Source organism: Rutilus rutilus (genome assembly GCF_951802725.1).
Source record: "Rutilus rutilus genome assembly, chromosome: 18".
Classification (NCBI taxonomy): domain Eukaryota; kingdom Metazoa; phylum Chordata; class Actinopteri; order Cypriniformes; family Leuciscidae; genus Rutilus; species Rutilus rutilus.
The window spans coordinates 30894282-30911638 of record NC_140231.1 but is presented as its reverse complement, the minus strand read 5'-3'; the positions used below and the strand labels follow the sequence as shown (position 1 = coordinate 30911638).

At 35.6% G+C, this 17357-nt stretch overlaps 1 protein-coding gene across 1 annotated transcript in view; it reads left to right on the top strand.

Moving 5' to 3' along the window:
* The window catches only part of lrrc8aa (leucine rich repeat containing 8 VRAC subunit Aa), a 35783-nt gene that overhangs the window by 6491 nt on the left and 11935 nt on the right, over positions 1-17357 (top strand). The window contains exons 2-6 of the mRNA XM_084387033.1: positions 7453-8152; positions 11053-11661; positions 12174-12506; positions 13372-13542; positions 15262-15567. Coding sequence (XP_084243159.1) covers positions 7463-8152; positions 11053-11661; positions 12174-12506; positions 13372-13542; positions 15262-15567 — 2109 coding nt within the window. The 5' untranslated portion in view covers positions 7453-7462. The remainder of the gene's footprint in view (positions 1-7452; positions 8153-11052; positions 11662-12173; positions 12507-13371; positions 13543-15261; positions 15568-17357) is intronic.

Genomic DNA, 17357 nt, shown 5'->3' with positions numbered 1-17357 from the left:
ATGGGGAGAGTGTGTGTGTGTGTGTGTGTGTGTACACTTGCATGGCATTGTCAAAGATTATTGTGATGGAACAGACGTTTCATGGACTAGTGCTGGTCTAGACTGGATCAGTAGACGGTGTGAGCCGGACGGAGACACACACACTCACACATGGCCTTGTGTTGAAAACAACACGTCTCCAATCTCTCCTAAAGGAAAGAAGCTCACACACACACACACACACACACACACGGCATCTTCTGTCTACTTTCTGAAGGATATGAGGAAATTGTCTGTTTAAAAGACGCTTTTGAAATACTTGAAGTTTAGTAAAGTTTGTTAAGATGAAAGAGGTGGTGTGTGTGTGTGTGTGTGTGTACAAAGGTTTGTGTTTGTTAATTGTTAATAGACTTTCAACTGAGACCCATGAGACACATTTAGTTGTGCGTCTTGTTTTTCAAAGGAATATTTCACCCAAAAATTTGATTCCCTCATTATTTACATAATTTGAATTGTGTTGAACTCATCGATTATAGGAAAACTAGCAGCAAATTACATTAGTAAAATTCTTAAATATAGTGTACTTTTACACTTCTGCCATTTTATGAGCTTGACAACTCCAGTAAGCTGTAACTTTCAAACAAAAAACTTTTGAAAACTTTTCAAAAAACTTTTGATTTCTTGCCTCTTTCTTGCCTCTTCATGATGACTCGCTTAATTTAGTCCTAATTGTACAAAAGCGTCTGCTAAATGACTAAATGTAAATGTGAGTCAGTAAATATGGAGAGAATTGTCATTTTGGGTGAATTATTTATTCCTTTAAAGGTATAGTGGAGGATCTTTCCGAATTTTAGATTAGACCCGCCCTCTCCACTTTTTGAATAAGTTTGATTGATTCACCAGAATGATTGACAATTAGGAGGACCAATAGTATAGGTGATCCACCCGGAAGTAAAAAATCCTCCGCTATACCTTTAAGTTATTGTCTTTTTATGTGATTTATTTCTGTTGTTCGGGTGTTTGTATTACCAAATGAAGGATTTTATCCTACAAGTGTTATATATTATTCTTCAGTGCATATTATTGAGTGTGTCAATCTTTTTCTACAGGACTGTAACAAGCAACTATGGTGTTTGTGGGTTATTTATCTATGGAGCATGTGAATGATGTGTGAATGGTTGGTTGTAGAGTGCAAGTATGTGTTTTTATCTTTGTGTGAATTGTGTGTGAATATTCAGACAGTGTGTGTTTGGGAGATAAGGAGGTGTTAATGTAAATAGTGTGTTGTGAGTAGTTGCCAAGAGGGAATTGCTGTAGGGTTTTTAGTTTTAGCACAATTGTAGCACATTGCTAAAAACAATTCAGTGGCTTAGTGAATATCACAGTAATAATTAACTTTATTAACTTAATAAAATCTCTGAATATCATTTACTTGAACATCCCAAAATAATTGACTAAAAATCCAACAGTTGATGTTGTCTAAAATTGAGTTATATTTAAGTTTTTGTAGTATTTGACTAAGTAGTGTATTTATTTAAAATACACTTAATATATTTGTGAAATTTCTGTCAAAATATTTGAGAATGGAGAATTAAACTGATCTGTTTCAAGAACCACAAATATTACTTAAAGAGGTGGTTGATCATGATTTCACTTTAACTTTAGTTGTTGTGTAATGTTGCGGTTTGAGCATAAACAACATCTGCAAAGTTACAACGCTCAAAGTTCAAAGCAAAGGGAGATATTTTATTTTAAAGAAATCGCTTTTTAAGGACTACAACAAATATCTGGGACTACACGACATTCCTCCCAGGTTAGTGACATCACCAACCCTAAAATTTACATAAACCCCGCCCCCTGAACACGATTTACAGATGATCAAGACCGAATATGCTAATCAATGACTAGAAGATAACTACACATAAGTTACATAAATTCATCAACTAACCGTTCAGAAATGTCCTGTTGCTTCTACATGTTGTCACTTCTTCTTGAGTCTCTCCATCATTGTCTGACTTCGGTTTGAACATTAAAAGGCTAAACGTTTTAGACATTTTTTTTGTGCATGTCTGTGTGAGGTAAAAGGACTCAAGCTGTTGAAGCTCCGCCCCCTGTGCCGATAGCAGCGGCTCATTTGCATTTAAAGGAACAGACACAAAACGGTGCGTTTTTTGCTCAACCTCGAAAAGTGACAATTTTAACATGCTATATATAAATATCTGTGGGGTATTTTGAGCTAAAACTTCACATACACACTCAACAGTATCAAAGACTTATTTTACATCTTGTGAAAAATGCATTATGCCACCCCTTTAATTCAAATCAATATTATTAATATATTTAACACACTCTAAAGAAATTAAGTTTACTCAATTAAAAAAATGCACCCCTCCCCCACCCTCTGACATGACGACAACTCAACGTCAACGTTTTATAACAAGTATCCAGTTCCAGAATCGATTTTTGATTCCCAACCCTAACTCTTACCAGCCTAAGTCAAAAGCCTATAGTGACATTCAAGTCTATAAATTACTTGAGTTTATGAGAGTTTTCTGCTCTTTTAGTAAAGTAATAGCACACCTCTAGAGCTCTAGAAATGCAAATCTAACCAGGTTTTAATTGGCTCGTAATAACCCTTAAAGGGGCCCTGCATAGAGGGGGTGTTTTGTATTAAAAATGGGTATATATTTGCGTTTCAGTAAATGCAGCCAAATGGCTTTGAGCAGTTGAACTAAATTAGCGACATGATATAATATTTTAAAGCATCTCATCTTTGACCATGTTGTATATTCCCATTGAGGATGTTTTGAAACGGAGGTGCTCTAGGAACTTGGAGGCGTTTCAGCCCAACGTGGAATTTTTACAAGGTCTCTCAGTAAACAATTGCTGGGGCCTTTTCTGCTTTTTTAACTCCAGCTCCTGAATGCCAAACGGAAAATTCCCAGCCTTTCCGAGCCTAAGTATAGATTCTCAATTTATACTGAGTCACTGATTCCAGACTCTTGATGGTGCGCACGCATACGGCCTACACTGACGCTTGTTTGGTGTCTGTGGTCGTCTAAATGCTGGAATGATTGATTTTGGGAGGGAAGTTACGAGTTATCTGTCTGGATGCCTTATTAAAACGCTTTTTCTTTGTTTATCTCCTTCACTTGTGTTCTCTTCGCTCCCATTAGCCTTTTCCCCTAGATAATAAACTCTTTCTTTTTCTCCCGTCCCTCCTCTTCCTCTCTCTTCCCCTTTTTATTTTGATCTGTTACTCACACAAGGCTTTCGTATAACATGAAATGTAGCGCTTGAGTCCTATACTATATGGTGCTTTGGCATATTATGTATGTATATTATGGGTAAAGTGTCCATTCGTCCTTTAATGTGAATCATTCATTTTTTAGCTTTCAATCATCTGGAGGTTTTGTAATCATATAGTCATGTGGCTGTGTCCTAATTCACATGCTTATGCACTAAAATTATGTATTTATTTAGTGTTGTCAAAATACTACCCACGGTGCGTCATACCGTTTCCGTCATAAACATTTAGCTACATTACAAGTCTCTTATTACTTTTATATAATCATTATATATATGCTTATTTTTAGGTTCATACACTACCGCTCAAAAGTATGGAAGCTTGTTTCCGCCACAAAATAAAAAAATGTAAATGATAATTGCGACTTTTTATCTCACAATTGCAAGTTTACATCTCGCAATTCTGACTTTATTTCTCAGAATTGCGTGTTATAAAGTCAGAATTGCGTGTTATAAAGTCAGAATTGCGTGAAATAAACTCAGAATTGCGTGAAATAGTCAGAATTGCGAGATACAAAGTCAGAATTGCGTCTTATAAAGTCAGAATTGCGTGTTATAAAGTCAGAATTGCGTGTTATAAAGTCAGAATTGCAAGATATAAAGTCAGAATTGCGTGAAATAAACTCAGAATTGTGTGAAATAGTCAGAATTGCGAGATACAAAGTCAGAATTGCGTGTTATAAAGTCAGAATTGCGTGTTATAAAGTCAGAATTGCAAGATATAAAGTCAGAATTGCGTGAAATAAACTCAGAATTGCGTGAAATAGTCAGAATTGCGAGATATAAAGTCGCAATTGCGTGTTATAAAGTCAGAATTCTGACTTTTTTTCTTCGACTTTATATCGCGCAATTCTGACTTTATAACACGCAATTACGAGTTTATATCTCGCAATTCTGATATATTTTCTCAGAATTGCGTGTTATAAACTCACAATTGTGAGATATAAAGTCCAATTCTAAGGGGAAAAAAAAGACGGACTTTTTTCTGACTTTATATCTCGCAATTCTGACTTTATAACACGCAATTGCGACTTTATTTCACGCAATTCTGACTTTATATCTCAAAATTCTGAGAAATAAAGTCAGAATTGCGAGATGTAAACTCGCAATTGTGAGATAAAAAGTCGCAATTATCTCTTAAAATGTTTTATTCTGTGGCGGAAACAAGCTTCCATACAAAAGTGTGGGGTCACTAAGATTTTTATATAAAAAAAAAAAAAAGCATTTATTCAGCAAGGATGCAATAAATTATGGAAGCTTGTTTCCACCACTGAATAAAAAAGAAAAAGGTAATTGTGACTCTTTATCTCATAATTCTAACTTTTTTCTCAGAATTGCGTGATATAAAAGTTATAAAGTCAGACTCACAATTTTTCTCTCAGAATTGAAATTTAAACCTCGTAATTGTGAGTTTATATCTCGCAATTCTGGAAAAAAAAGTCTGAATTTTTTTAGATAAAAATTCAGAATTTTATTCCGTGGCGGAAACAAACTTTCATAATAAATTGATGAGAATTTACTGTAAAGATATTTATAATGTAACAAAAGATTTCTGTTCCAAATAAATGTTGTTGTTTTGAACTTTCTATTCAAAGAATCCTGAAACAATTAATCACAGTAAAAAATAAATAAATATGAAACCACACATCAGTTTTCAACATTGATAATAATCAGAAATGTTTGATGAGCAGCAAATCATCATATTAGAATGATTTCTGAAGGATCATGTGACATGCTGAAAAAAATAAATTACATTGCAGGATTACTGTTTTTACTGTATTTATAATTGAAATAAATGCAGTGTAATATAGACACAATTTTAAAATTGTGGGTACTGGGCAATATTAGCTGTTTATTTATGTATTTGACAGATGCTTTTATCCAAAGAGATTGCATTGCATTCAAATTTCACATTGTCTTTTAATCATATATTACATTCCCAGGGAATCAAACCCACAACCTTTGAGGAACGCTCAAAACATGAATGGATCATGCAAACCAGAAATAGAATGATTTTGGCATCCTGTTTACTTTTCAGCATACTGTGATTTGGGACACACGTTTTGTTTGGACTATAGCAGACAGCAGCTGTTGTTCATTCTGAGCTGATGTTGTGTCAGTCCCCATACTGAAACCTCTGGGCAGAAATGGGTCGTATGCACCTGAAATGAATGCTAAAATTAGCTACAACTATGATTTTGTGTGCTTGTGTGTGTGTGTCTGTGTGTGTGTGTGTGTTTTGTCCTGTGTAACTGTACTCCCACAAGCACGCACAGCACAAGATGTTTTGCTGACTCATTTCAGCCACTTCCTGCATCCAGGACATGAGCTCTGACTCTCAGATACTGTGAGAAAAAGACAGAGGGATAAATTACAGGCTCGGAAAGTGAAACACTGCGTGTGTGTGAAGTGAAAGGGGCAGCAGACAGAACAAGGTTAAAGGTCATTAAATAACACGTGTTTTTCTCACACAGTTTAGGAACATTTCAGGAGATATTCAACATGAAATCCAAACGGCCTCTTCTGTTACTTTCTTCTGATTACTATTTTAACACTGCTGGTCTTTTTATTTTATTTTCTTATTTTAATGAACATCTTAATAGTACATGTCATTCCAAAGGGAAAAATGTTTCTTTAAGGGAGTTAAATGTGCTTAATTGTCATGAAAATAATGTCACAGTGCAAAAAAAAGATTTTTTAAAAATTATTATTATATTTTATCTATAGGTAGAAATTACCTTAAGCGTATTTATTTATGCACTTATTCATTTATTAATTTTAGGGCTGCACGATTATGACAAAAATCATAATTGCCGATTATTCCCTTGAAATTGTAATTGCGATTATTAATTACGATTATCACAATTTACATTGAATATATATATATATATATATATATATATATATATATATATATATATATATATATATATATATATATAGATAGATATAGAGGCATATTATTATACATGTTTACTTAAAAATTGTGAACACACACACAAGTGCTGTCCCCCTTTACTTAACAGAGACATAAATTGTTAGAATATGACTAATAGTAAAGACTACTAATAAATAAACATTAGGCCTACGCTAAAGCTATTAAATAGTCCCAAACTAGCTTTTGTTAATACAATGTTGGTATGAGCCACCACAGTCTTTTAAAAATATAAAAAATAACACAAAGTGAAAATAAAGTGTCATTTTGGGGTTAATATTGAAACGACAGTTACCATGGTGAATACACAATACTAACAAGAACTGTTAATGAAACATGGAAACTGCTCCTGGTGAATAGAAATAGAATGAAAATCATCCCTGCATGCAAATCCTCCTCAGCTAACACACGACGTACCAGTAACGTGATTTTTGGTATTTTACTTTTATTTCATGACTTACTAATTTACAACGTAACAACGTTGCATGCTCGTAGTTTCCTTTGCACTTTTTATACAGTGAAGCGATACACGGCGCGCGCCTCCGCATTTGCGCGTGCAACTGAAGAGTGTGCGCTACGAGTAACGTACAGTATAACGGCTGACAGGACAGGAACGTCCTTTTTTCTGAGGTGAAATACTTTTTATTTCAGCGTACACATACGTCACTGTGCTAGGTTTTCTGAAGTAGTTGTGATTCGCCTCTCATAACATAACATAACATGCTCTAAATGCACGCAGAGTGGATTTTTTTTTTTTTTTTGTAATCGCGGGCCGCGGCTTTGAACGATTACGTAATCGTGGCATCCGTAATCGTAATCGCGATTAGAAATTCGATTAATTGTGCAGCCCTACTTAATTTTATTCTTTGAAAAGGGCTGATAATATGAAAGGCTTAAATTATTTTTTTTTTTCGTTCCTTTTATTTTTGGTAAATATATCACCTATTTCAAAAAAGTTGAGCACGATATGAAGTGCTTAGAAATGACCCTGCCTATGCAAAATATTTTTTATTTATTTGTTTATTTTATTTTAGGAATGACCTTTTACAAAATGTTTTTTTTTATTATTATTATTGTAGAAATTGCCTTTTACAGAAAAGTTGAGAATGATATGACCTTATTCAAAATATATACAAGTATATTTTAGGTAGAAATGACGTGAGCATTTGATTTGATATTATTATTATTGGCCTATTTTTGTCATGTTCACTCTGCTTCTCTCTGTTTCTCAGGTAAACTGTCATGATTCCCATCACTGAGCTGCGGTACTTTGCTGACACACAGCCGGCGTATCGAATTCTAAAACCATGGTGGGACGTGTTCACAGACTACATCTCCATCGTCATGCTGATGATCGCAGTGTTCGGTGGCACGCTGCAGGTCACGCAGGACAAGATGATTTGCCTGCCATGCAAATGGGTCGTCAACCAGACCTGCGAACAGCTCAACGTCAGCGTGCCGCTCAACCCCGAGCCGAAGGGCATCCAGTACGACCTCGACAGGCACCAGTACAACTACGTGGACGCTGTCTGTTACGAGAACATGCTCCACTGGTTCGCAAAGTACTTCCCGTATCTGGTGCTGCTGCACACCCTGATTTTTCTAGCGTGTAGTAACTTCTGGTTTAAGTTCCCACGGACCAGTTCGAAGCTGGAGCATTTTGTGTCCATTCTGTTGAAATGCTTCGACTCGCCGTGGACGACGCGCGCGCTGTCTGAGACGGTGGTGGAGGAGAGCGACCCAAAGCCGGCTGGGAAGATGAACGGCTCCATGGATAAGAAAGCCTCCAGCTTGAGTGACCAGGATGTGGAAGCAAGCGTCCCGATGCTGCAGAGGACCAAGTCCCGGATCGAGCAGGGCATCGTGGACCGCTCGGAGACGGGGGTCTTGGATAAGAAGGAAGGGGAGCAGGCCAAGGCACTGTTTGAGAAGGTGTGTGTGCATATGCTTTATTTAAGGGCTGGTCTCGAGTCAAAGCTGTGTTCCAAAGCCTAGTGAACTGCCTCTGTAGTCAGTAGCATTTTAAGATGAAGATAACGCACTCCAGATGAGAAGGCTGTTCCTTTATTCCTCCAAAATGCTTTCTTTTAGCTAAATTCGAAGGCAGCATTAGTGGAGAGGGCAATCCTAGAATTGGACTGCGAGAAATATACTTAAATATAAATATATTTCTGATTTAGATATTTATTCTCTGTTCATATAATAATAAATTAAATATATACTTAAACCAATGCTAACATTTTATATATATATATATATATATATATATAAATACAATTAATTTATAAATTTAATATTTTTATTTATTAATAAATATTTATATATTTAGTATTTAATAAATATATTTATCATTTATATATTTATATTTATTTCATCCAATGCTGAAAAGTATTGCTAAATATTAAGTGCATATTTATATATTTAATAAATATATTTATACTTTTTTTAAATGTATACTTGCTTTATAAACTAATAAAAAAATACTTATTTTGTCCAGTGCTGAAAAGTATTGATAGTATTATTAAATAAATATTTATATATTAGTATTTAATAAATATATTTATAATTTATAAATGTATATTTACTTCTATACTAATAAATACAATATACTTGATTCACCCTATACTGAAAAGTATAGATAAATATAACTAAATAAATATTTATATATTGATAAATAAATGTATCAATTCAATTATATTAATTATACTTATTTCATATAATAATAATAATAATAATAATAATAAACAAAATATACTTTTGAAAGATTATGGGCTCTATTTTAACGATCTAAAGCGCATGGTCTAAAGCGCACGCCGCAAGTGCACTTAGTCTGAATCCACTTTTACTATTTTAACGACGGGAAAAATGGTCGGCGCTCCCGGCGCATGGTCTAAAAGGGTTGTCCCTATTCTCTTAATGAGTAATGGGTGTGTTTTGGGATTTGCGTGCATTAAACCAATCAGTGTTTCATCTCCCATTCCCTTTAAATGCCAGTTGCGCTCGCGCCATGGCGGATTCGCTATTTACATGATGAAATTTGATAGTGGAAAGACCGAACGTCTCCAGAGCGCAAACGGATCTGCTCGTGCGCGAGGTAAAAGTGCGCAAGCAGAACATCTACGGGACAAGCCGGATTCCACCATATCTTTATGTACACAATAATAATCTTTTACATTGTAATCCTTTTATTTTAAATATTTGGCATGTGTGTGTGCTGCTGTGCGTCCCTGTGTGTTTAATAAGCAGAGTGTACGTGCGTTGTGGACCCGCCTATAGGCGCACATTACTAACGCGCTCATTAAATGACAAAAAGAATACTGCGCCATTGACTTTAGAGCAGGGTTCAGTTGGTCAACGGCTTAGTCTATTTCTGTTGCCTCAAAATAGCAACGTGCCAACAATACGCCAGAACACACCTCGTTTTCAGACCAGCACGTCCATGGGCGCAAATGCATTTGCTATTTAAACAACGTGGCACAGGATGTGAAAATGATAACTGCGTCGGGCTGAAACTAGCAAAAAACACTTGCGTCGCGCTTGGCACTGCATTGCGCCGGTGTAAGATAGGGCCCTATGTGTATTTTCAGCTAACTTTAGTCAATGCATTTACATTTGTGGTTCAGAAGTAATCAACTCTATCTGTGTCTGTAAAGGTGTGAACCGAATGACCCATGCAGATGTATGGCCTATATAAACTGAATGGCCCATATAGGTTTATGGCCCATAGAAACTGATTGGTGTGAATGACAAAGAAACAGCATTGCTCAGTGTAGATTGCAGCGTTGATCGATATCCTGTGGGAGGCCCTAACAGTTTTCTTTTGTTTGTAGCCCATTTGTCTTCATGTATAAAGATCTGTCTCACAGACATATGTATGTATGTTGAAAAGTATTGCTAAATATTAAGTAAATAACTATGTATCAGTATTAATTTAATATAAACATTTCATATACTAATAAATAAAATATACTTATTTCATCTAATGCTAAAAACATTTATTGCTGAATATTATTATTATTATTATTATTATTATTATAGATATGTATTTATTTTATCCAATGCTGAAAAGTATTGCTAAATATTAAGCAAATATCTATATATTAGTATTAATTTAATATATACATTTATACTTACTTCATATACTAATAAATAAAAATATACTTATTTCATCTAATGCTAAAAACATTTATTGCTGAATATTATTATTATTATTATTATTATTAATAATATATTTATTTTATCCAATGCTAAAAAAAGGATTGCTAAATATTAAGTAAATATCTATATATTAGTATTAATTTAATATATACATTTATACTTAATTCATATACTAATACATAAAATATACTTATGTCATCTAATGCTAAAAACATTTATTGCTGAATATTATTATTATCATTATTATTATTATTATTATTAATAATAATATATTTATTTTATCCAATGCTAAAAAAAAAGGATTGCTAAATATTAAGTAAATATCTATATATTAGTATTAATTTAATAATTATATATTCAAAATGTATACTCGCTCTCTAAATACTAATAAATAAAGCATACTTATTTAAACTTAGGCAGATAAATGTGGATAAATGTTATTATATATGTATTTATATTTATTATATTTTACCCAGTAATTATTTTTGTGACACATTGTTAACTAGTAAATCCTTTATGTTGATCTATTTCGGCTAGAATGCCTTCTATGAAGCTGTCTGTGTAGGTAGTAGACAGCATGGTAGTTTCAGCACTAGGTTTTGAAACAGAGCCCAAATATGATCTCGTATATCAATATATCATCAGTATATCATCTCATCCTTCTCTTTTTGCAGGTGAAGAAGTTCCGCATCCACGTGGAGGAGGGCGACATCGTTCACCGCCTTTACATACGCCAGATAATCATCAAAGTCATCCAGTTCATCATTATCTTCTGCTACACCATGTACTACGTTCACTTCATCACGTTCAGCGTGCCCTGTACCGTGGACATCGAGCGCCTGACGGGTTATCGCACATACCACTGCGCTCATCCTCTGGCCACACTGTTTAAGATCCTAGCCTGTTTCTACATCAGTCTGGTGGTGGTTTACGGCCTCATCTGCATGTACACGCTGTACTGGATAATCAGCCGCTCGCTAAAACGTTACTCCTTCGAGTCCATCCGCGAGGAGAGCAGCTACAGCGACATCCCGGACGTGAAGAACGACTTCGCCTTCATGCTGCACATGATCGACCAGTACGACCCGCTGTACTCGAAGCGGTTCGCCGTGTTCCTGTCGGAGGTCAGCGAAAACAAACTGCGACAGCTGAACCTGAATAACGAATGGACTCTGGAGAAACTCCGACAGAGGATAACCAAGAACTCGCAGGAGAAACTAGAGCTGCACCTCTTCATGCTGAGCGGGATCCCGGACACAGTGTTCGACCTGGTAGAGCTGGAGGTGTGTTTAGAGGTTTAGAGTTCATATGTGACCCTGGACCACAAAACCTGGTCACATGGATAATTTTTTTTTTTTTTAATTGAGACGTATACATCATCTGAAAGCTGAATAATTGGACTATATTTGGCCGAGATACAATTATTTGAAAATCTGGAATCACAAGATGCAAAAAAAACGAAACATTGAGAAAATCTCCTTTAAAGTTGTCCATTTATGTTCACGATTCGCTGCATTCACTCACAAAAATAAATGTTTTATATATTTACGGTAGGAAATTTACAAAATATCTTCATGGAACATGATCTTTACTTAATATCCTCATGATTTTTGGCATAAAAGAAAAATCTATAATTTTGACTCATATAATGTATTGTTGGCTATTGCCACAAATATACCCGTGCGACATGTGACTGGTTTTGTGATCCGGGGTCACATATAAAGTTGCCTTTGCATATTGTGTTGGTATGGGAGAATGTATTAAAACGCACTCATTATCTTTTTCATCCATCCAGGTGCTGAAATTGGAGCTGATCCCTGACGTTACGATCCCGCCCATTATCGCACAGCTGTGTAACCTGAGGGAGATGTGGCTTTACCACACGCCGGCCAAAATCGAGGCGCCCGCTCTGGCCTTCCTACGCGAGAACCTCAAATCACTACACATAAAGTTCACAGACATTAAGGAGATCCCGCTGTGGATCTACAGCCTCAAGAACCTCAGCGAGCTCCATCTCACCGGAAACCTCAGCGCGGAGAACAACCGATTCATCGTCATCGATGGCCTACGGGAGCTCAAGAGGCTCAAGGTCCTGCGGCTGAAGAGCAACCTCACTAAACTGCCTCAGGTACGATGATGTTCATTACAGAAATTCATCAACACATTCATAAATGTCATTACTGTGTGGAAGCATATGACAGAAACCACAGCATAGCATGTGTGGGACCTGATGACGGTAATATTATGCTGATGAAAGATTACAATTCAAATTGAGCCTGTTTATTTTCTTAATACATGTTCTTGGACTTGTTGTGCATGATTCATCAGTGCTCATTATTATAAAGACAATTTTTTTTTTTTTTTTTTAATCAAAATCTTTACCAAAAAATAAAAAGAACATTTTATATAAATATTTTAATTACAGTTCACATTATATATAATTTTAATAGTAAAAAAATTATATATATATGTACACACACACACACACACACACACACACACACACACACACACACGTGTATATTATATCTTAAAATATTTATATATGTAAAATGATAAAATTCTATAATTAAAATGAATAAAATATAATAAAATGATATTATTATATAATACTTTTTTTATCATTTATATAATAAAAATATTTATATAAATTAATAGTTATAAAAAAAAAAATATATATATAATATAGTTCCACTCACGACTTTCCTTCAGAGATCATGCTTTCTAATATTCAATTAGCAACTATGCTATTATTGTAGGTACTTTTTGTAAATATTCTGAACAAAATGTAAAAAAAATATATATTATTTATATGTAATTTAATATATAAAGTGAAGATATAAGACCAGTAGGGAAATTCTAACAACTCTCATACTGTTATTTAGGTTTGTTTTTGTTTTTAATCTAACGACTTGATATATTCACACGGAATTGCATTTTGCAATTTCATTTAGGACAAAATGATGATTCAAGTGCGTCTTTCCCCCTGGCAGGTGGTGACAGACGTTGGCGTTCACTTGCAGAAGCTCTCCATCAATAACGAAGGGACCAAACTGATGGTTCTGAACAGTCTGAAGAAGATGGTGAACCTGACGGAGATGGAGCTGGTGCGCTGTGATCTGGAGAGGATCCCGCACTCCATATTCAGCCTGCACAATCTACAGGTAATCTTAGTCCTCCTTGATGTAGTTTCACAAAACCTGTGCATATAATTAGATACTACGGGACTAATGTATGCAAGTAAAATCAGATGACTTGAGTATCTTAAGGCGAGACTCTACAGGTGAATAGGGTAACGGTTTTAACTAGCAGGTATCACCATGAAACTTTCCCAGTTGATTACCTACATTAAGATGAGAAAAAAAATTGATTACAAGTTTTCTGTAATTTAATGTTTAAATATGCAAATGAGGGATTATCTAATTAAATATGCGCTAATTTGCATATATATAAAAAAAAAAAAAACGAAATCTGAGTATTGGATAAAGCCAGGTTCAGAATTATTTTTCATTGTGTTCACATATTAGATGGGAAAAAATTACAGAGGGATTTATGGATATCTTCTTTTGTTATCCTGTAAATCAGAATATACTGTCAATAGCAGTTTTTTGGAATAAAATGTTATATAAATCAGGCTAGGAATAATATATTTATAAATCCCTCTGTAAATGTCTTCATAATATAACTAGGTACAAGACTGGAAAGTTTGGTGTATATAGGTGCTACTGAAGTGGAGATTTCGGACTTGGAGAATGAGAGAAAAGTCATTTTGAGAAAACGGGCTTTAAAGATTTATCATCAGCCAATGAGATTGCGCATTTAGAGTTAAATCCCCCCTTTTACTTTCACGATTGGTTGCTGATAAAAAGGAAATTACCATATTTGGATCCGACAGCATTTTACAGGAGAGAGAGCTTTCTAACGGTGACACATATCAGCAGCGGGATGATTTAGAACGACAACTTTTGTTGAGTTTATAAGAAATCTAAAGACGCAAACAGACAAAGTATAGTTAAATAAAGACCTAAATGTGTATTTCAGACTTTTTTTCCACCACAAGTCTGAAAGAAGACATGTTATTGAAGACAAATATCCCAAAATCTCAAAATTTACCAGTGAAAAAGAGCATGGAAAAGCTCTGCAAAAGTCCCTCCAGCAGGAGTTCTTCTCTATATCAGTGTCACTGTTTCTGAACTCCCTGAAACGCCTCCATTGTAGTCTTGAATTTTCTTTTGGGAACGAACATGTCGCAATATTCCTCATTTGAATAATTCCTGCCCAAGGCATACGCAAAATAAAGGGGTGGGGTGGGAGTTAGTGTGTTGAAACCTGTTATGGTAACGGGCAGGATATTTCCCAAACACGCTCGAAGCGCTTGACCAATCACAACACACTGCTCCAGCTGACCAATCAGAGCACATTGTGCTTTTAAGAAGGAGGGGCTTTAGGAGACAGGGACTAAACAGAGCGTTACTGACAGACTGGGAAGAGAGGTGCTGCAACAATGGTTTTGTGGTCCAGGGTCACATATTTGTCAGTCACATGGGTCAATTTTCTTTGAAATTGAGATTTATACACAATCTGAAAGCTGAATAAATAAGCTTTCCATTGATGCGTGGTTTGTTATGATAGGGCAATATTTGGTCGAGATACAACTATTGAAAATCTGGAATCTGGTGTTAATAAGGTGTTTTTTGAACATTCAAGTATGAAATCATATTCTAGAAGAGCCCAAAAACAAAATCAAGAGGGCATAATATGGCCTCTTTAAACCTGCTGCATTATATAAATGTTGTACATTTCCTAAAGTTTGGCTGCTTACCACAGGAATTCCCCCTTGGGCTCACTTACTCTGATGTGCACATCATAACTTCTGTCTGTAGGAGATTGATCTGAAGGACAACAACTTGAAGACCATCGAGGAGATCATCAGCTTCCAGCATCTCCACAGACTGGTGTGCCTCAAACTCTGGTACAACCAAATCGCCTACATCCCCATCCAGATCGGCACCCTCACCAACCTGGAGCGACTCTACCTGAACCGGAACAAGATCGAGAAGATTCCCGCTCAGCTGTTCTTCTGCAGGAAGCTGCGATACCTGGACCTCAGCCACAACAACCTGACCAGCATCCCTCCAGACATCGGGTTCCTACAGAACATGCAGTACTTTGCGGTGACGGCGAACAGAGTGAGTAAATGTGCAGACTTGCATGTACACGTCACCTCATGTTCCTGAGAGGTTTCATCAGATGGTGTTATCTGAGTTTGAATCTGTAACACTGCAGAGAAACATGGACTCAAACTCGGATAACACCGTCTTGTATCCACCTTTCTCACACTCCCCGTAACGCAAAATATGGGAGTTACTTCCGTTAAACTGTGAACAATCAGAAAAAGGTTGGCTCTATGAACGCAATAATAAGTATTTTCAAAAACTGTGTACAATGAGATGACATTATTCTACCCACCCTTCAACCATCGAACATTAAAAGGGAAATTTAAAAGTGTGAAAGCATCAACAAGTTACTACAAGAGAATACTTTGAGGAATAGCCCCAAAAGCTTGATCACGGTAGTAATATATGTCTGTATTATGTAACATATGGTGCCTTAATCAAAAATGTTCATTAACTGGAACATTTGGGATTCCAGTCATTTTGACAGACCATAAATATAAATATTGCTTTAGAAATAGGGGTGTAACGATTCGTTTTAACAACGATTCGATTCGATTCACGATTCATGGTTGTCGATACGATTCAAGGACGATATTGGTTCATTTAGAACGATCCGATCCGAAACGATTCAGTGACTTGAAATCGATTCAGTAACTTTTTAGCCAAAAATTCTTGTAAGGGAATCAGGTATCAATTAATTATAGATATAAACAAACAAGTAAACAACAATTAATGTAAAATGCATTCACATTTTATTTTAATAAGTAGGACTGAACGATTATGACAAAAATGATAATTGTTGATTATTCCCTTGAAATTGTAATTGTGATTATTAATTACGATTATCACAACATAGAATGATGTTTTGAATAGTTTGGCCATGGGACCCACATTTCCGCATGGTCATCAAGCCGCGACCCACCTTTTTAGGAATTATATAAGCCTATTATAATACATTTGTTTACACAAAAATTGTTGACACACAAGTTCTGTCCCCCTTTACTTAACAATTTTTTTTTAAGAATATGACAAATACTGATAGACAGTAGGCACTGCGAGGTTAAGCTATTAAATAGCAGTCCCAAACTAGTTTTTGTTAATACAATCTTGGTATGAGCCACCACAGTCATATAAAAATATACAAAACTAAACCAGTAAGTGGCATTTTGTTATGGAAACAAACAACAATTAGGCTACCATGGTGATACACAATACTTAGAAGAACTGGTAAAGAAACATGGAAACTGCTCCTGATAAATAGCAACACACATGACGTACCAATAACGTAATTTATTGGTATTTTACTTTTATTTCTTAACTTACTAATTTACGACGTTGCATGCTCGTATTTCTTTTGCGCTTTAGTGAAGTGATACAGCGCGCTCCGGCGCATTTGCGCGTGCAATTGAAGAGTGCGCGCTACTGCAGTACAGCGGCTGAGAGGACAGGACAGTCCGTTTTTCTGAGGCGAGAGACTTTGCGCTGCTTGTTGTCTTTGAGCTGCTGCTGGCGCGTCACGCATGGCGACGACGACACAGATAGGCAGACTGAATCGAGTAACGTTTAACGCCTTTATCATTAAAAGTGCAAAGAAAAAACATCCATATAAAGTCTAACGTGCTTAAATCCAATGCGCTATTTCCTAGTATCGATACAATCGATTCATTACCTTTTAAAACGATGTTAGATCGATATATGTCGTCCGGAAGGCCAACTTGCCGAGCACAGATCGATCCAGTTGGATCGTAGGAATATAAATCGATACATCGATGTAGTTGATGAATCGGTACACCCCTATTTAG